This window comes from Tarenaya hassleriana, unplaced genomic scaffold (assembly GCF_000463585.1).
Source record: "Tarenaya hassleriana unplaced genomic scaffold, ASM46358v1 Cleome9, whole genome shotgun sequence".
NCBI lineage: Eukaryota > Viridiplantae > Streptophyta > Magnoliopsida > Brassicales > Cleomaceae > Tarenaya > Tarenaya hassleriana.
Window position 1 is genome coordinate 656,255 of NW_010971389.1, and position 18,108 is coordinate 674,362.

The 18,108-nt window shown below is 39.6% G+C and overlaps 4 protein-coding genes across 8 annotated transcripts; 2 read left to right on the top strand and 2 right to left on the bottom strand.

Moving 5' to 3' along the window:
• The first annotated feature begins 382 nt into the window (after window positions 1-382).
• LOC104803626 (probable cyclic nucleotide-gated ion channel 14) lies at window positions 383-3,834 on the top strand. The gene is made up of 7 exons (XM_010527613.1): window positions 383-604; window positions 821-1,346; window positions 1,671-1,883; window positions 1,980-2,281; window positions 2,367-2,478; window positions 2,598-2,834; window positions 2,920-3,834. Exons 1-7 carry the CDS (start codon window positions 576-578, stop codon window positions 3,685-3,687), a joined length of 2,187 nt encoding a protein of 728 aa, XP_010525915.1. The 5' UTR covers window positions 383-575; the 3' UTR covers window positions 3,688-3,834.
• Window positions 3,835-4,407: 573 nt separating this feature from the next.
• On the bottom strand, window positions 4,408-7,308 carry LOC104803627 (putative UDP-sugar transporter DDB_G0278631). 3 transcript variants are annotated; one of them, XM_010527616.2, is made up of 8 exons: window positions 6,984-7,308; window positions 6,558-6,663; window positions 6,201-6,446; window positions 5,985-6,095; window positions 5,745-5,903; window positions 5,507-5,650; window positions 5,215-5,389; window positions 4,408-4,769 (listed from the first exon to the last, which is right to left on the bottom strand). In XM_010527616.2, the coding sequence occupies exons 1-7, from the start codon at window positions 7,022-7,024 to the stop codon at window positions 5,225-5,227; spliced, it is 972 nt and encodes a 323-aa protein (XP_010525918.1). In that variant the 5' UTR covers window positions 7,025-7,308; the 3' UTR covers window positions 4,408-4,769; window positions 5,215-5,224. The 3 variants fall into 3 exon arrangements, with proteins under 3 accessions (XP_010525918.1, XP_010525917.1, XP_010525916.1); XM_010527615.2 differs by having other exon boundaries at window positions 4,408-4,774; XM_010527614.2 differs by lacking the exon at window positions 4,408-4,769 and having other exon boundaries at window positions 4,907-5,389; window positions 6,984-7,307.
• A 2,757-nt stretch (window positions 7,309-10,065) lies between these two features.
• Window positions 10,066-12,613, top strand: LOC104803628 (B3 domain-containing protein REM3-like). Of its 2 annotated transcripts, none has more exons than XM_010527619.2 (6): window positions 10,066-10,336; window positions 10,440-10,734; window positions 10,850-10,953; window positions 11,119-11,538; window positions 11,638-11,871; window positions 11,965-12,613. In XM_010527619.2, the coding sequence occupies exons 1-6, from the start codon at window positions 10,259-10,261 to the stop codon at window positions 12,343-12,345; spliced, it is 1,512 nt and encodes a 503-aa protein (XP_010525921.1). In that variant the 5' UTR covers window positions 10,066-10,258; the 3' UTR covers window positions 12,346-12,613. The 2 variants fall into 2 exon arrangements, with proteins under 2 accessions (XP_010525921.1, XP_010525920.1); XM_010527618.2 differs by having other exon boundaries at window positions 10,068-10,336; window positions 11,107-11,538.
• A 355-nt stretch (window positions 12,614-12,968) lies between these two features.
• LOC104803629 (ubiquitin carboxyl-terminal hydrolase 19) lies at window positions 12,969-17,721 on the bottom strand. 2 transcript variants are annotated; one of them, XM_010527621.2, is made up of 12 exons: window positions 17,190-17,721; window positions 16,534-16,729; window positions 16,346-16,434; window positions 16,146-16,231; window positions 15,887-16,049; window positions 15,666-15,789; window positions 14,694-14,851; window positions 14,470-14,554; window positions 14,159-14,371; window positions 13,959-14,020; window positions 13,435-13,821; window positions 12,969-13,333 (listed from the first exon to the last, which is right to left on the bottom strand). In XM_010527621.2, exons 1-11 carry the CDS (start codon window positions 17,444-17,446, stop codon window positions 13,443-13,445), a joined length of 1,812 nt encoding a protein of 603 aa, XP_010525923.1. In that variant the 5' UTR covers window positions 17,447-17,721; the 3' UTR covers window positions 12,969-13,333; window positions 13,435-13,442. The 2 variants fall into 2 exon arrangements, with proteins under 2 accessions (XP_010525923.1, XP_010525922.1); XM_010527620.2 differs by having other exon boundaries at window positions 12,969-13,821; window positions 17,190-17,720.
• Window positions 17,722-18,108: the final 387 nt, after the last annotated feature.

Sequence of the window (18,108 nt, forward strand, 5' to 3'; positions counted from 1 at the left end):
TACACGACAAACATACATGTGTTTTTCTATATCACACCAAACATAATGTGAAACTCAGGAATATGTTTTCAGTGTAAGATTTGGATTTATTTGTAAAAAAAAAATGTTTTGGTTGAGAATGAGATGATCACAGATATTCACTTTTTGCTCCTTTTAATGTTCCACAAATCCTGGGGTCATCACCATCTTTCTTATAACATTGCCAAAAGGAATTCCTCGTTCATGGCACCCACGTTCTCTCTCGTTGGAACATTATTTAATGTAATTACAATTAGTTTTCGATTTCTTACAAGTTCCAAGAAACGTTAAATAATCACAAGAGTAGTCTTTACAAATTATGAGCAGTGTTTTGTTTTTTTCTCTCTTTTTGTTCCCTTTCGCAGAAAGTCAATATCACATACAGCCAACCCTCCTCCTCCTCCTCTCTCTCTCTCTCTCTCTCTCTCTCTCTCTCTCTCTCTCTGAGGAGAAGATGAACAACACAAAAAGCAGAAGTTTTTTCATGCCCTGATTTGCATTCCCTTGTCGGTATAAGTTGTTGTTGATTCTGACTAATCTTGTAAGAACACAACAACATGAATTTCAACAGAGAAAGCACTGTCAGGTAATCTTTGACACTATAGTATCATGCTTTCTTGAATTGTTTCCCCAATTAAGAGATGAAATTCAGCTGCTGTTTGACAATGCATTACAAAAAGATCACAACTTTTTCTTTGCGCTTCCGTTTTTCATAATCCTTCAACTTTTTTGGGTTCGATTTCATGTCAATGCAACCACTGTTTCCTCTGATTCTGAGTTTTTTTTTTCTTGGGTCGAACAGATTCTTCGGTGACGAAAAGCAAAGCATTGAACTAACAGAGAAGCGATTGCCATTGTTCAAATCAGAAGCACTTCCCTCCAGTGGCAAAGACGCCAAAACCCATATCAGAATCCCCAGATTCCGAAGATTCAAAGTTTTCCCGGAAAATTACGAAATCGAGAAAGACAAGATTCTTGATCCGGGTGGCGATGTGGTGCTTCAATGGAACAGGATTTTCCTCTTCTGGTGTTTGGTTGCTCTCTTCGTTGACCCTTTGTTCTTTTACCTCCCTTCCGTCAGGAACAGAGGAAGTTCTTCCTGCATGACGACAGATTTGAAGCTGGGGATAGTCGTCACCTTCTTCAGGACACTTGCAGATATGTTCTATGTGTTGCATATTGTGATCAAGTTCAGGACAGCTTATGTTTCGCCCATTTCTCGAGTGTTTGGTCGGGGAGAACTTGTTAAAGATCCTAAATTGATCGCCAGACGGTACCTGAGATCGGACTTTATTGTGGATCTGATCGCCTGCTTGCCTCTTCCTCAGGTACTGACAAGAATTATATGAATCTTTCTCAAAGAAAGAATTTTCCTTCTCTTCTGAGATTGATAAGTGTGTAAAGTGGCAAGCTTATATAGTGAATCTGCTAAGTTCCTTTGATATACCGTGTCGGTTTCTGTAAGAAACTTACATTCTTGGTTGAACTTCTGCTCATGTTTAGCTAAACCAACTCAAGAATCATGGAGTTCTTTCGGTTTCTATAGAAAACTTTCGTTCTTGGGGTTGAGTTTCTGCAACATATTTATCTAAACCAACTCGAGGATCATGGAAAATCCCTTCGGTTTAACATACATTCGGTTGTGTCTGCAGATTGTGAGCTGGTTCATCTTGCCATCCATCAGAAGCTCTCACTCCGACCACACGACCAATGCGCTCGTACTGATAGTTCTCGTGCAATACATTCCGCGGCTGTATCTGATTTTCCCGCTCAGCTCCGAGATTGTCAAAGCAGCTGGAGTCGTTACGAAAACTGCTTGGGCCGGAGCTGCTTACAATCTACTCCAGTACATGCTAGCTAGCCATGTATTTCCCCATTTTCTCCCATATTTCCAGGTCTCGTCTTTCGAAAATATGCTGTGAAACAGTTGAAAATCAAGATTTTCGTGGTTTTTTTGGTAGATCCTCGGGGCGGGATGGTATCTCCTGTCCATTGAACGCCAAGCCACGTGCTGGAAGTCTGAATGCCGGAAAGACTCCACCCCTCTGAAATGCCTTCCGGACTTCTTCGACTGCGGCACTTTGGGCCACGAAAACCGGAAACTCTGGCAGAATACGACCTCAGTTTTCAGTAACTGCGACCCTTCGAACGATATACAATTCAACTTCGGTATTTTCGCCAACGCTCTCACCAACAATGTGCTTTCTTCTCCGTTTCTTGAGAAATACTTGTATTGTCTATGGTTCGGCCTGCAGAATCTAAGGTATTCATTCATTTCTTCGCTTCTGTTGTGTTTAATGTTCTTGTTTTCAAAGTTCAAGATTAATTCTTGTGTCTGTGCTTCGAAGTTCTTACGGACAGACTCTGAACACAAGCACCTTTGTTCTCGAGACGATTTTCGCTATCCTCGTTGCCATTTTCGGCCTCGTTTTGTTTGCTCTTTTGATCGGAAACATGCAGGTAAGGCTAAAAGTTTTGACGTTTCTTTCTGAATTCTGGTAACTACTGAACCAAATCTTGACACAAGATCTTTACATACACGGAATCTGATCGTTATATTTTTTCGTTCGTGGCAACAGACGTACCTGCAATCCATCACGGTGAAGCTTGAGGAGTGGAGGTTGAAGAGAAGAGATACAGAAGAATGGATGAGACACCGGCAACTTCCGCAGAATCTGAAGGAACGAGTGAGGCGTTTCGTTCAGTACAAATGGCTCGCGACTCGAGGAGTGGATGAAGAATCGATCCTTTGTTCCTTACCTGCAGATCTTCGCAGAGATATCCAACGTCACCTTTGCCTCGATCTTGTTCGTCGTGTAAGTCATCATTCCAACAAGGACTAACTTCCGAACGTATCTGCTACCGTTCTTTCCGAAACGTTTTCTCGTTTTTTATTTTCAGGTGCCGCTCTTTGCGCAAATGGACGATCAGTTACTGGATGCGATATGTGAACGTTTGGTGTCATCTTTAAGCACTGAAGGGAACTACATCGTACGTGAAGGGGATCCTGTGACAGAGATGCTGTTCATAATCAGAGGAAAGCTCGAAAGCTCGACCACCAATGGCGGAAGAACCGGTTTCTTCAACTCGATCACACTCAGACCGGGCGATTTCTGCGGGGAAGAGCTTCTGGCATGGGCGCTGCTCCCGAAATCCACAGTAAACTTACCTTCCTCCACAAGAACAGTCAGAGCCATTGAAGAAGTCGAAGGGTTCGCTCTTCGAGCAGAGGATCTGAAGTTTGTGGCGAATCAGTTCAGGCGTCTTCACAGCAAGAAGCTTCAACACACGTTTCGATACTATTCTCACCATTGGAGAACGTGGGCCACGTGTTTCATACAGGCTGCTTGGAGGAGATACAAGAGAAGGGTGCTGGCTAAGAGCTTGAGTTTGGCTGAATCCTTCTCGTCTTCCTCCTACGACGAAGAAGCTTTCATGGCGGCCCAAGAGGCGGAGGCCGGGGCCGGACAAGGGCACGGATCGCAAGAGGAACGAGCTCACGACCATATTTCTGGCGTGAAACAGCATCTAGGTGTAACGATACTGGCTTCGCGATTCGCGAAGAACACGAGGAGGACTGCTCAGAAGGTGAAAGACGTGGAAATGCCCATGTTGCCGAAACCGGAAGAGCCTGATTTCTCAGCCGACCCAGACGACGATTATCGGTAAATATAAACAATTCCGTACAAAGATTGTGTCTTTTATACCCCACGGATCAAACTGACATTGCTTGATTCTCAAGGCAGAGAGAGTAAGAAACTGTGGTTAAAAGTGGAAAACGCAGAAGAAATGGTATAGATTCTATGTTTCCTTAAACTCGATTCTTGGTTTGATTTAGAAATCAGACATTAACACGAGTTTCTGTCGCTGGGTCGATAAGATCTTCGATATTTATGTGTGAATGGAACCAATCAAGTGCCCACCAAACTAATCAGATTGGTCCCATTCACACATGACGATGTTATATCGTCCAAGGCTCTCGTTTTTTTCTTGATTTTCTCGTGTCTGCACGGAATCTTTAACCCTGTTATTGTCAAGAGAATTTAGAACAAGGTTCAACATTTAAAAGATTTCAAACAAAAAGGAACCTCGAAAGATGAAGCAAAAAGGAACGACATATATATATGTCGTTTTTATTATTTTATTATTTACTAATATTATTATCATTTTTAATATTTTTTGTTATTTTTCTTATTAAATATGACATGTAATTAAAGTAAAATTGTTGCCATGTGAATGTTGAATAGTTAATGTTTGTGCCAATTTTTTTTAAAAGTAAATATCTTATTGTTAGATATAACAAATACATAATTAGTAGGATAAAAAAAATATAGAGTTAAAATTACGAAAAAATATAGGGTTTTTAATGAAATTTCAAAAAAAAAAAAGTGACACCAAATATCAATTTATATACACTTTTTCACATAAAATACACATTAAAGTTACGGAAACACACTCGATTTGCATTTGTGATTAATTTATTTAAAATTTTAATAATAAACATAACAAAAAAAAATTGTGACAAGTAGGTCGAATATATCATACATCAACCCCAACTTGTCACATGTTCATGTTCTTGTTTTTTTTCTTGAAAAAAAAAACCTTTGCTTTAAAAGGCGTTAATGACATTTATGGATCATCCACAGCCAAGGCCCAGCTCTACACCATAATTGCCCTCATCTATACGTTAGGAATACGAATACGACGCCGTATTCTCCAATCGTCGCATACGTATAATTGTAATCAAGCACCTACACTGATATAAAACGAATGTTTATAATTTTCGAACAATCAAACTCGAATAAAATCTAAACATAAAAACCCAAACAGATATAGATTTTCTGAAAACCGAAAGGATGGATCCGACAACCGAAATACCCGCCCGTAAGTCCATCAATACAATTTGGTTACACCCTTATTAATTACTGGTTTTTATATTCACATTTAAATAATTTTTAATAGCGTATAATAGTATATAGACGCAAGTTTAAAACTTTTTTTTTAATAAATCTATTTTTAAATCCAAAAGAGACTTCAGGACAGAAGAAAAAAAAAGAGTAAAGAGGAGGTAAAGATCTGAAGCTGAGATTGTCGGCGAGGAAGTATGGTTGGATACCAAGAATTGGTTAACAGATTTTACCGGTCCGACCAACCAATTTGTTTCGGTTCGGTCTTAAGAAGGAGAGGAACATATACCGGGCAGTAATCATTTCCTGTGAGCTTCCAAATCCGGCATTAGCTTTGAAGGTTTGGCCTTCTTCTGTTGATACTTAGCGTAAGAATACCAAACACCACCGGCCGTGTTTACAACAAGTCCGGTCACATTCAAGCCATGTACTTCCACACCTCCAAACAGCACAAAACCCAGCGTCTGCACCAAGGAAAACAAATCCGAACTCTCGGGTTTAATCTCGAGTTACGGATCTATAGACTCGGAAGCAAGAAACCTTAGGCTCGAAATCGTGTGGTTATGACTGAGAATACATACAGTGGAAGCGACGCCTTTGAGGACACCGACAATGGTTGTCGTCAGAGCAGAGTTTACTATGGTGCATAGAAACATGGTGAAGTTGAGGACAATGCCCATAACCAGGGAGATAATGAGGATCAACAAGAATGACAGATAAGAACACTGTTTGAAATGGAAAAAAGAAAATTTGTGTTAGAGATTTCCAAGGAATGGTTAAGTTGTTGTTGCTTTTTTGGAGCAGAGAAGAATGGCTGACCTTTGCAAGTAATATCGACATAGAACTGGGGAATTCGCCCGTCACCACGATGAGGAAGAACAGGAATGGGAGGGAAAGAAAGCTGTTGTAGAACATTATCTCAACCGAAGAAAGCCCGTCATTTGCTCCGGATTTTTCCACAAGCACAAGGTACATTGTCTGCATCGATGGGAAGAAGAACACATTCATGTTGCAATAATCAACGGATGACAAAGAAGGAAAAGAGGAAAGGAAACCGACCTGGAAAAACACAGATGTTAAAGCCATGCCATACCCAAAAAGATCGAAAGAAAAATCCCCGACTGCTGCTATCACACAGCCAGCAGCTGTAAGGAACACCGAAAACGCCACCTGAAACACAGATTGAAAACTGGAATCACTCACTCAGTAAGGGACTCTTCTTATCACAGACCTTGGCATCATCATTCACGGAAGCTATGAATGCATTAAGCATGCCTGAGTTGTGGGTCTGCCCTTTCCGGAGAAATATCCGGCGATCAAAACAGCGAGTGGCGTGAGCCTCTTTATCGCGATATACATTGGAATGTTAACTCCTTTCAAGCTTGCCAAAGCAAATGCCACATTGGCATTGTAGAACAGTGAAACAGGAAGAAGCTTCTTTCCAGTAGCCATGTCTATTCCTTTGGCCTTTGTGTATCCCATTCTTCTGCCAAAGAATATAAGCAACGCGGTGGCCAGTTGCTGTTCCAATCGGAAAGAAAGCGAATTCATGAAAACATTCACAAGATCGACAAACAATGAAACAAACTTTCACGAAGAATCATTTCATGTGTTTTCTCGTTGGATCAGTACCTGTAGTGTAAGAAGAGTCATAGAACTTGAATACTGCATAATCACCGCTTTATTGATGAACACCATCGCCATTGAAGCAATGCCATAGGATACAGCTGCGAACAAGCTGCATCAAGAAAAAACAAACGATTAAAACCCACAAGAATCAAATCCCACAGAACAATCTCTATCGTCATCGATTTCAATAAATCTGGCGATAACAACAGCTATGAGACTAACCCAGATGGAAAAAAACGAAACTTAAAACCGAAAATGAAAGAGTTTAACCAGTAATCACAGTGCTAGTCCGACGAAAACGAGTTTGGATTAACGATAACGAAATCGCACCAACGACGATTGTGGGTGGATTCAGCGACTCTCCGATCGAAGAGAAAACCCCAGAAAAAGGAAAATTATGCACAGATCGATGAGAAAGAAGAAGAGTACCTAAGGAACGAGCTTGGGTCCATTTCGGCTTGACCCTCCATGGCAGGAAGAGGGATTCGAGGGTATAAAACCGCAATCAAACCCGGAGAATTGAGAGTTTAAAATTTGCACAGAAATCAAGAAGGAGAAGGAACCCGCGAGGAATGAACGTGATTCGGACGCATTTCCAGAAGAAAAGTCACCGACACTGTGAGATCGATCTCTCTCTCACATTTTTTGGGGAGGATTTATCTATGTTCATGGATGGAGTGAAGGGACATGTCGATAATTTTGAAGGGTGATGGAGTGAGGGAACAAGTGCCGCAAGGGTGTGTCCATTCCGCATAAAGAGTCAGTCCTAACAAGTTCTCGTGAACTAAAATCTACGAGTGGTTTCAATAGATGATGATCTCCTAATCACAATCTAAAGCTAGTTAATAAATGATGGAACGTGACAGAAAATACCACAAACACGGGCCATAACCGTGTTTAATAAATGGTTTGAGATAATCAGACCAAAAAAAATTATGTAAAATTATGTAAAAAAAAAACTTCTCTCAATAAAATTATGTAAAAGGATAATCTTCGTGGTACAATTCATATGTGGATCAAAGTAACCAAAACGACGAGTCATGAATTTTATTTTGAAGTTATTCCCATATATGAATGTTAGTTGACAATGTATAAATTCACCTCAGGGTCTTTCTTGATCGAGAAAATGGAAAAGCCAGAACATAACGAATTTCTGGTGCCATTTTGAGGGACTGTCATTGCATCATAAGATAGATTAAATGTAAGTTCAGGACTCTATCGAATTTGCCAATGAAGCTAGTTGAGCTAAGCATTTGAATGACGGACTTGTTTCTATCAATTTCTGGTCTGGTGAACACGACAATAGTTGCGTGTGTTTTCGAACCGTGTAGTCTTCAAGCATTTGAGCATCGTTTTCCACCTCTTGACCAGCTGGCTCGACGTCTCCATGTGCATGGTGTCAAATATTGATTTGTACAATATTCTGAACATGCTCTTATCGTTGCAGGAGACTCGTGAGACGCCGAATAATATTCTGTTGCAGAGACGGTACTCTCTAACTCTGTCACACACATACCGCTGAGACATAGACAAGCGAAGACGTGTGTATAAATTGTTATACTATGTAAGTTGTGTCTATTGTATTAGGTCTATTACTACAGAGTTTTTTAGCTTGGTAGACTTGTAATTGTAATGTAGATTTCTGATCCTGAACTATGTTCGACCAGTTTTGAGTAATACAACCAAATTATATAAAAAAAATAATCTTGATTTGTACCTGAAAAATCAATAAAGAACGGAATAAAGAAATATGCAAACTTAATATAACTTAAAATGTTTAAAACTACGCCAAACCCAATGAAAAATTATTAGATAAACTATCTAAAAATATAATTAAAATGCAATAGAGAAATGATAGAGAATCATCAGATTTCTCATTATTCAATATAAAGTGCTATAATATTTATAGGTAGAAAATAAAAACACATAATATCTTATTTAATCAATATAAATATCTAAAATATAGAAATGATATTAAATCTAAATATTATATAATATTATGTAATCTTCTTGAATTTTCTCTATATTTCTTAATACATCTCCTCAAATTTAAGGAGATGAGAAACATCTGATTGAGTTTGAAATTCTTGATAAAAATGAATTTGAGACTCAAAAGTGGGTAAACTGTGGATTGTTGACGAATACGAAAAATCCGGTGTGACACAAAAGTGTGGTGCAGATGTGCGTTATTGTGGTGTAGCACGACATCAATGTCGACGATGCAAAAAATGTGATGGTTTAGCGGTTAGACTGGAAAAAAAAAATGTGGCAAGTGTGTGCGGCTAAAGCCGAAAAAAGAAAAGAAAAGGAATGTAGCGCAAATGCACGGATCGACGATCGGAGTTTTCCGACCGAAGGGACAAAAGGCCGGATGTAGAGATACTCACAACTTTTGAGTCGTATAGGCTCTGATACCATAATAGAAAAATGGTGGAGAATCATCAGATTTCTCATTATTCAACGTAAAACATTATAATATTTGTAGGTAGAAAATAGAATCACATGATATCTTATTTAATCAAATATTAATATCTAAAATATAGAAATAATATCAAATCTAAATATTATATAATATTACGTAATCTTTTTGAATTTCTCTATATCTTTTAATAAAAGACATGGGGTTATCTCTTATCTTGTCGGTCCCAAACCCGGATAAAGAAGAAGAGTTTTATGGTAGATGACAACCAGCAAATTCAAACTTATGTCATATCTCATATGTAATGAATTCAAACTCCAAATAAACTTGAAAATGAGACGATGTTGTTGTCGTCTTAATACAATGTGATGTTCCCAAGTGTTGCATTTCTGACTATTTTAACTTGTGTGTTTTTTGTCTACACTTTCCAATGTTTAAAAAAGTTTTGATGTTTGCATTCATTTATGAGTTTGATTTGAATATTTATAAGTAGAAAATAGAATCATATAATATCTTATTTAATCAATATCAATATCTAAAATATAGAAATAATATCAATTCTAAATATTGTAATCTTTTTAAATTTCTCTATATCTTTTAATAAAAAATATGGAATTATCTCTTATCTTATCGGTCCCAAATCCGGATAAAAGAGAAAAGTTTTGCGGTAAATGGTAACCAACAAATTCAAACCTATATCATATCTCACATGCAATGAATACAATCTCCAAGAATTTTGTAATAGCCGATGTTGTTGTTGTTGTCTCTTTAATAAAATGTATTGTTCCCAAGTGCTGATTTCTGACTATTTTAACTTTGCGTTTTGTCTACGCTTTCCAATGTTTAAAAATGTCTTTTTTTTGGTAAATTTTAAAAATGTTTTGATGTTTGCATTCATTTACGAGTTTGATTTGGATATTTCCAAATCTTTTTTGTACTTTTGAGTATTTGTCTTTTTCCCAGACATGAACTGCTGCAGAAAGAGCGTACCTATGATATCTCAATCAGGAACCATATGTTTGGTTTTTCTTCCAAATAAGAGATTCCTTTTTATTCTTTCTGCTTTTAATAATTGAGGCAGAACTTCTGAGGATTAGTTTTGTCCTGTCGCGGTCGTGACGCATGAATGTGGTACAGTAATTATGGAGCGTTGAACAAGAAAGCTGTGAGATTGAAACTGGAACAGGGGAAGCTGGTAAATAAGTACCAGAGCTTGTTCTCTCTATAAAGACAAGTTCTTTGAAGACCCTTTGAATTATTTTAAGAGCTTGTAAATCGTTCAACAATGGCGGATCCAGATTCCGTCTCTCTCAGCAAGCATCATTTCTTCCAACCCCTTCTTCCCGGCTTCCACAACTTCCTCGTAATATCTCTCTCTCTCTCTCTCTCTCTCTCTCTCTCTCTCTCTCTCTCTCTGTGTCTGTATGTGTTTCTTCATGATTCTGTTTGTTTTTTTCTTTTTGCAGAACATTCCTGTAAAGTTCTTCCAGAAGCACATAGAGGGAAGAACCGGGAACATGACAGCAAAGCTGAGATCGGACGTGTCTTACAAGACATGGGAAGTGAAGATGGACGGCCGGAGATTCACCGGCGGTTGGAAAGACTTCGCCGTCGACCATGATTTCCGGATCGGCGACTTCATAGTTTTCAGATACGAAGGAAACTTGGTGTTTCACGTCACAGGCTTCGGGCCCAGTTGCTGTAACTTACAGTACTCATCATCAAGCCACGACAACGAGACCAACAGTCATGAACACACTGGTATTGCCCAGCTCTGTATTTGTCTGAGAATATGTTGATCCTCATGGAATGTGTCTCGTTAAACAAGAAAGCAGAGCACTTCGATGTTTACCCAGCACGAACTTGTCTGATTCAGGAAATGATTCAAGAAAGGAGAAGAAAGCAAGAAAGAATCTGAAAACAGGTAGCAAATACACTTGTCTTGAGGTCACGGCTTCTAACCTGAGGTTAGATAGACGGGTTAGTGTCTCTGTTTTCCTGCATCAGAATCCCTGAACCCTAAATTTCATTCTGCGTGTGTATGCAGAATTTGTGTGAGTAATGTTTTGAGTGTGTGTATATATATATATAATATATATATATATTCGTCTGAAATTTGGATGGCAATGTCAGTTTGTTCCCAAGGGTTTTGCTAGATCAAATGGTCTGGAGAATAGATGGTGCGAGATAGACTTGATGAATGAACATGGAAGCTCATGGACCTTATATTTGAGACGTCGGGCCACGGATGGCCAAGTTTACATTGTACGAGGCTGGACCAGTTTCTGTCAGGCAAATGGATTCAAAGCCGGTAGTTTCTGCAAGTTCAAAATGGTCCGGAACGGGACAAGGCCCGTGATCCAGTTATGTCCAAAAGAACCTAGCCATAATACCGACAACACAGAAGAAGGTTCAGAAGCAATAGAAAGGAAGAGCTGTTCCAGTAAACCGAAGAGTGCAAGGGGAAGCTCCAAGAGAAAGGAGGGCAGAGCTCCGGCTTCATCAGGGCAACACCGGTTTTTGAAATTGAATCTTACACCATCCATTCTTAGGACAGGTCAACTGGTAAAAAGCTCAACAAATCTCTAGTTCCTGTCTTTCTGACGGATCCAAATGCCTTAACAACGGTTGCTGACTTTTTTTTCTGGTTCGAGTCATTTCCAGCGGCTTCCAACGCGTTTCATGAGTTCGAATGGCATCAAGAAGTCTGTTAATATAACCCTTATGGACAAATACGGAGTAGAGTGGCTGTCTTACCTTCATCTGGTGAAAGGGCAGCAATTGTTTTACATCTCTTGCAGAGATTTCATCAAGGCCAATGGCGTGAAGAAAGGCGAAACGTTCACCTTGGAGTTGATCTGGGGAGACAAAACTCCGATATTTAGGTTCTGCCCTGAGGTTGGTTGACTCGTTAAGTATACTGCTATTCACCTGGTTAAACCTGTTTCGTCTGAATCCTGACAGAATTACATTATGCCAATTTGCTTTCAGATACAGCAAGAAGAGAAAGGAACTGAGACAATGGCAGATGTAAATGCTCTAAAGAGGAGAACCCACGAGACAGTTCAGACACGGACAGCTGCAGAGAAGCCTCTATCAGAAGCAGAGGTTAAGGCACATAAGAGGGTTCGAGTTCGAGATCCAGAAGATAGACCAAATCATCAAGATGATTGGGATACAGATTCCACCACTCGAATGACCTCAGGAACTGCTTCGGAATCCTCTCGGAGAACACGATCTAACCCGATAACTAAAGCAAAACAGAACATCACCGACACTCTAACTGCGGTACGACAGTTCCGAGAGGTGCTCGATACAAAAGAACGGAATCTGGATGCCGTGCTGCGAGAACTGGATGCCTTTGGTATGTAACGCGTGTGAAATCTGTCATGGATTTTAATGTTGTCTTCCTTGTCCGAACAGGGGAATTGGGAATTAGCTGCATCACATCTGATTCAGGGGAAGTGCTTAACTTATTATGTGTGATACATTTCGGTAATTGTTGAGATGTAGCTAACAATCATGCGAGTGTTTTGAAGGAGTCAAAAGCACAGAGAGAAGGCTTGACTAGGAGCCAAGAACAAGTTCTGCTCTTCTTCTCTGTTCATCGTATTCAACAATGGAGGAAAATCCCGTAATCTAAATCAATCTTTCGGATACCCGAACTCAACTTCTAAGTTTCGGATATTCAAGTCGAGAAAAAAGAGACATAACCTAATCGGAGTAACGAGGTACTGCGAGTCGAAAATGAACGACCCAAAATATCTAAATCTTCAATTCGGGCAAACTTAATATTAGAGGTGGGCGTTTCAGTATTCAGTTTGAGAAACATACCGTATTTTTCAGCACGGTGCGGTTCGGTTCTAAGGAACCATACCAAAACGCCCACCCCTGCTTAATATCGGAACCCGAATCCAAATATCAGATTTGCACCGTCAACAGACAGACTCCTATTTACCTAAAAACACAGACTGATACTCCTAGTGACGAAAATATACTCAAAATATCATATACCCGATACAGGTCAACCAAATACTAAATATTTCGATTCCTACACAGCTCTAACATCTCACTCGTAAACATAAATATGAAAATGTTTCGTGAAGCAATCAATGCTCACGAATGGATATAGCAAACCTACAAGTAGAAGAGAAGCAAAAACTATGAATGGAATTCAGTGTGATTCTGGAGAAACATACCCGCTACTTATGACTGGGTTTTGACATCTGGGCGTTTTGCCATACAGAAGTAGAAATTCTGACCAAAGGAGAGAAATCTGTTTAAGAACCCTTAGATTTCTTCAAACATGAAATGAAATCCCCACTTGAGCTTCTGTCCGGTTCACCGCCCAAGAAGAACCCTAATCACGTGTCAGATTATGAAATTCCCAATCTCTGTTAGAAACTCTTATGCTCTTCAAGGCAAAAAAAAAAGAAAGAAAAAAAAGAATTGCTGCATCACCCATCACTCTACGCATCAACCATCTCTGTATCCGTATCTTCCACCCGTGAAGGAGGAGAAGAAGAACCTACTGCGATAATTTTCACCGGAGGTTCTTCCTCACCATTACCATCTTCCTGATGCTCCCTCGCTAAATCGTCTTCAATCTCGATAGAAGGGTTTGAATCAGAATCACTTGCATTGAGTTCCTTCGTATTCTCGGGGTTAATTCCATATGGCGATTCTTTTTCGCACCCAAATTCTTCTGCTGCATGTGAAATAGTTCCATTACACAGCGGGAGCATGGTCTCACCTATTCCCTTGGTAGGACTCTCAACTGAGACTTGTTCAGAAGATTCTGATTCCATTCTCTCGGCCCTCTTCTCATCGTCGGGCCGGGCTTGGACCCTACACATGACAATCATGAATGTAATCTGTTCAAAATATGAAATACATTCTCACAACTGATAAGCAAAATGTAAGCAAAAAAAATCTTTTTTTTAAACTAAAATCTCGCTTTCTACATGTAGAAAGGAGAGTCCCACCTGCTGTACAGGAGCATATAAGCTCGTTGAGAAAGCACATCTTCCAATTCGACATTTTCTACCTGAAAGTATTTTTGGACATGGTTAGAAGGATCCCTTAAAATTCTAATTTTCACACTTGCACGCTGGAATACGTCAATATCGGCAAATACGTCAATACCCAAAATAACCAACAAGAGTTAAGAGAAGATGATTGTTACCTCGGAATCATCTATTCTATACCAGTTTCCACGAAAATCCTTTATGTAGCAAATGTAATGGCCGAAAAATGATGCATTCAGCATATCTAAATGAACAATCACTGCATAGAGCATGTACACATCTGTACTGTCTCCCCCACCACTACTGTAAGGACTGAGATCCAATGTCTCAGGAAAACTAATTTTTTTGTTCAGTTTTCCGAATCTCCCTCCCTGTCAAAATTATACAGAGATAAGTATCAGATGCATAAGCCAACTGTAACGCAAGAAAAAACAACTGCAACAGTGACAAGGTGGTACATAGCACAGACCTGGAACCTTTTCAAAGCAATTGTAAGAATATTTGGTGCCCGGCGGATCGTAAGACGCTTCCATGCCTTCACATAGTCATTGCATCTAGAAAAAAAAGTGCAAAGGGAAGATTGAATTAACAATCTTAATAACACATTCAATTCTCAGGATCCACATAATCAACCATGTCTCAAGTTCGACAAATTGAAGGTATTATATATTTATACGAGTGAAAAAAAAATACCTATCACACTTGTACATGTTGTCTCCATGAAGCCACTCTTTGGCTGTGAACTGATCAAGGCATTCCCTCAATGACATCGCATCCCCATGGATCTCAACCGTTAAATCCATCATATTCTCGTATTGGTTAGAAACATTATCGCAAACTGTACACATCACCTGCAATGTTGAAAAACATAGAGTAGCAAATCAGGGGAAAGAAAACTCGAAAGAGACAGATACATGGAGAGAAATCAAGCTATGTTCATCACAGGAAGAACAACGAATAATTTAGATAGAGAAACGAAAAACACTAGGTAAGTTCCACCATTTTCAATATAGTCAACCGGCAGATGAAGGCCAATGTCAAAGAGAAAACAGGTAAAGAAAACCTAGTAATCTTAGACGAGGGTTAAAACTAGGAAGGCCTTGAAGGGCCGGCTTGGCCAAGCGATAAGCTCGCTTGCCGTGGAGTCTGAGGTCGCGGGTTCGAACCAGCCCCTCTGCATAAAAGCAAGGTTAAGGCTACCTAGTATATTCCCTTCCCCGACACCCCCACCAGGTTGGGACTCGACCTGGGTTGGCCCTTATATAAAGGCCTGGACAATATTCCCCCAACTAAAGGCCTTGACGATATTCCCCAACTCAATTATCAATGTCCTAGTGCATAAAATGAGTCTATCACTTGTTCACCCAAATTATCTGCTTAAGAATTTAGCACTGCATCATTCTATTATTACAATAGTGCAGCTCGGTGCACAAAACATCCCCATTGAGCGGGAGTCCAGAAAAGGGTCCCACCACAAGGGTGTATTGTAGGCAAACCTTACCTTGCAGAATATTCTGCAAGAGGCTGCTTTCAGGGCTCGAACCCGTGACCTAGGTCACAACGGTAACACCAGTGCACCAAGGCTCCCCTTCATCATTCTATTATGACAATACACACACAAAAAACAATAGGCAGCATTTTGCTTTAAAGAATAGGAAAACTCACCTGTGATTGAAGATGACCACCAAATATATATTGAATAAGGGTTGTTTCTTGGCATCTAGGAGGCACCAACTTTTCTCCACCGAATTCATCGAGGCAAACAGATTGCATCGTATCAATGACAAACCTACAGCACGCAAACTTTCAAAGAATTAGCTGGGAGATTGGCAAATTCCAACGACTACCACTAGACTAGGCGATACCAAAGAATAGAAATTGTTCACCTCATGAACTCATGAGCATCCTCCTGTCTTCCATACCCAAGATTTCCACCAATATTAGGCAACCTCGATATAATGTTCATTGGTGAAAAAGGAAGCCGACTTTGGCTTGCTCTCTCAACATGAGTTTGAAATTCACAGAAGAAACACCAATCATTGCGCCTACCTGTCAAAACAAAACATAGAAGCATAGCTGAAGGGTGTAGAGAAAATCCAACAGAAGAGGTTTAGGCATTAAAATTTAAAATACAAAAGAACTTACATTCTCTCTTGTGCCCTTTCTCCAGCAGGTATGCTACAAGGGGACGAGTCCAGGATAGGCATTGTAGAACCACATTTGCAAAACAACTGAAAGAGGATTGATAAAGCAACGGTAAAATCGAGATAAAAAGAAAAAAGAAAACTATCCAACTCACTCAAATGATTATTTAATGCTGCAGTAGAAGCTAGATTAATATGAACCTGTTTCCACAATTGATGAGTCCACATGGAACCAACCCAGGCATGTCCCAGTTGAAATATTTAACAAATTCATCGTATGGGAAAAGAATCTGAAGAAGATTAAAACAAGAATTACCGATAAGACTTGCACAATCAAGCTATAAGAGCAAGAGTACATGGAAGATGACAAAGAGAAAACAGCACATTACTTCTCTAAGCTTTTGGTTAGTCTTGTTCTGGCCCTGCCCAGGAACCAATGCAATCTTTGAAGTAGAACTATTCCCTGAAGGAGAAGCTCTGAACCCGAAGCCACTACTTTTGGTTGGTGTTAGATTAATACTCCCAATATCCTTGCATTTTCTTTTATGACCAGAATTCCAGTCTGATCTTTGGCATTCTGCTGAGCTGATACCAAAGAATATAGCAAAAAAGGGAACTGAGTGAGACAAGCTGAACCAAACCAACACATCACCAACTGATCTCGCCAGTAAAACTTATAATATCGTATCTCAACATATAAGTTATTAAAAGCAGCTAAAGTTTTCCAACTTTGCCAAATCCAGATTTCTGGGGAAAAAAAGGTTCAGAAATTCGGAAAACTCATAGATGCCCAATTCCAGATAGTCGTTTATTGCCTTGATTTAACGACCGAATACGTTTTTTCAGATTAATTATTGCTGAAGATCAGACGAATTTAATCCATCGGCTAATAATGGAAACAAATGGTTGAACAGGACCACACAGAGATTTCGTTACAGAATCAACAATAAATCCATCTCCAGTTGTCCAAGTCGAATCCAATACCCACTAACGAAAACAAGAAGACAAGCCTTTAAAATATTCAGAACAAGACATGGTTACATACCAATATCGGACGGATTTGCAGCGAGAGCACTTTTTGCTGGAGACTTCCCCGCAGACAGCGCATTCCGCTGCGTCCGACGCCATGAATTCCCGGCGGTAGTCCCGACCAAAACCACCGGAGCCTCCGCCTCCGTCGACCTCGAAGTACTTCGCCGCCGACGTTCTGATCAAGTACACGACACCGATGGAGATGAAAAACAGCGTCAATACGAGCTGCGTGAAGAGATTCAGATCCACCGGTAATCCGACCTCATGCATCTAATTCCACAACAAATCTCGCACTCTCGATCATCGATCGATCTCTTCTTCTCTCGCAAGCTAGGGTTTGGTTATCTTTGGTCCTGGGAAAGCTTGGGTAGTCGGAGAAGCCGAGTCTAACCTTGCGATTCCTTCATTCTCCTTCACGAGTATTTACTTACTGGATATATTCTGAGCCCATGGGCCATTTATTTCCTGGCTTTATATTTTTCTTTGGAAAATCAGAAAATGTGAAAGATGAGAAATATAAACTCGAAGAAAATGAAAACATATTTTTAAAAATATCAAAATTACTTTTTTTAATGAATCATGTTAATCATTAAATTCTACAAAATATGTTAAATGTAATTATCAATTTTTTTAATGTAAACTTGCTGAGAGTAGCCATATCTTCTATTTTTGGATATCATAAGAAAAAAATTGACGGTGGATTCCACTGCAAAAACATTTTGTTTATAACAATATATATTTACTTACATATAAAATTTAAATATTAATCACGCTGGTTTGTGAAAAAAAAAAAAAAAATCACGCTGGTTGGCCCGACCCGACCCGAAAAAATGGGGACATCGATTTTTAAAGCCCAAACTCAAACGGGCTCGGATCGGATACCGGGTCATCCGGCTTCTTTATACACACAGGCCATTCGCCAGAAACATCTG

What these genes read in the sequence shown, in the direction of transcription:
- LOC104803629 (XM_010527621.2), bottom strand. Translation starts at nt 17,446, where the DNA reads ATGCATGAGGTCGGATTACCGGTGGATCTGAATCTCTTCACGCAGCTC. An exon ending in CTCATCAATTGTGGAAACAG is followed by an intron (nt 16,232 to 16,345) that starts GTTCATATTAAT and finishes ATCCTCTTTCAG; the next exon opens with TTGTTTTGCAAATGTGGTTC. An exon ending in GTGGTCATCTTCAATCACAG is followed by an intron (nt 14,852 to 15,665) that starts GTGAGTTTTCCT and finishes TCAACATTGCAG; the next exon opens with GTGATGTGTACAGTTTGCGA.
- LOC104803627 (XM_010527616.2), bottom strand. Translation starts at nt 7,024, where the DNA reads ATGGAGGGTCAAGCCGAAATGGACCCAAGCTCGTTCCTTAG. An exon ending in TGACTCTTCTTACACTACAG is followed by an intron (nt 6,447 to 6,557) that starts GTACTGATCCAA and finishes CGATTGGAACAG; the next exon opens with CAACTGGCCACCGCGTTGCT. An exon ending in AGGGCAGACCCACAACTCAG is followed by an intron (nt 6,096 to 6,200) that starts GCATGCTTAATG and finishes TCTGTGTTTCAG; the next exon opens with GTGGCGTTTTCGGTGTTCCT.
- LOC104803626 (XM_010527613.1), top strand. Translation starts at nt 576, where the DNA reads ATGAATTTCAACAGAGAAAGCACTGTCAG. An exon ending in AACAGAGAAAGCACTGTCAG is followed by an intron (nt 605 to 820) that starts GTAATCTTTGAC and finishes TGGGTCGAACAG; the next exon opens with ATTCTTCGGTGACGAAAAGC. An exon ending in AGTACATGCTAGCTAGCCAT is followed by an intron (nt 1,884 to 1,979) that starts GTATTTCCCCAT and finishes TTTTTTTGGTAG; the next exon opens with ATCCTCGGGGCGGGATGGTA.
- LOC104803628 (XM_010527618.2), top strand. Translation starts at nt 10,259, where the DNA reads ATGGCGGATCCAGATTCCGTCTCTCTCAGCAAGCATCATTTCTTCCAA. An exon ending in CAACAGTCATGAACACACTG is followed by an intron (nt 10,735 to 10,849) that starts GTATTGCCCAGC and finishes TGTCTGATTCAG; the next exon opens with GAAATGATTCAAGAAAGGAG. An exon ending in ACCTGAGGTTAGATAGACGG is followed by an intron (nt 10,954 to 11,106) that starts GTTAGTGTCTCT and finishes TGGCAATGTCAG; the next exon opens with TTTGTTCCCAAGGGTTTTGC.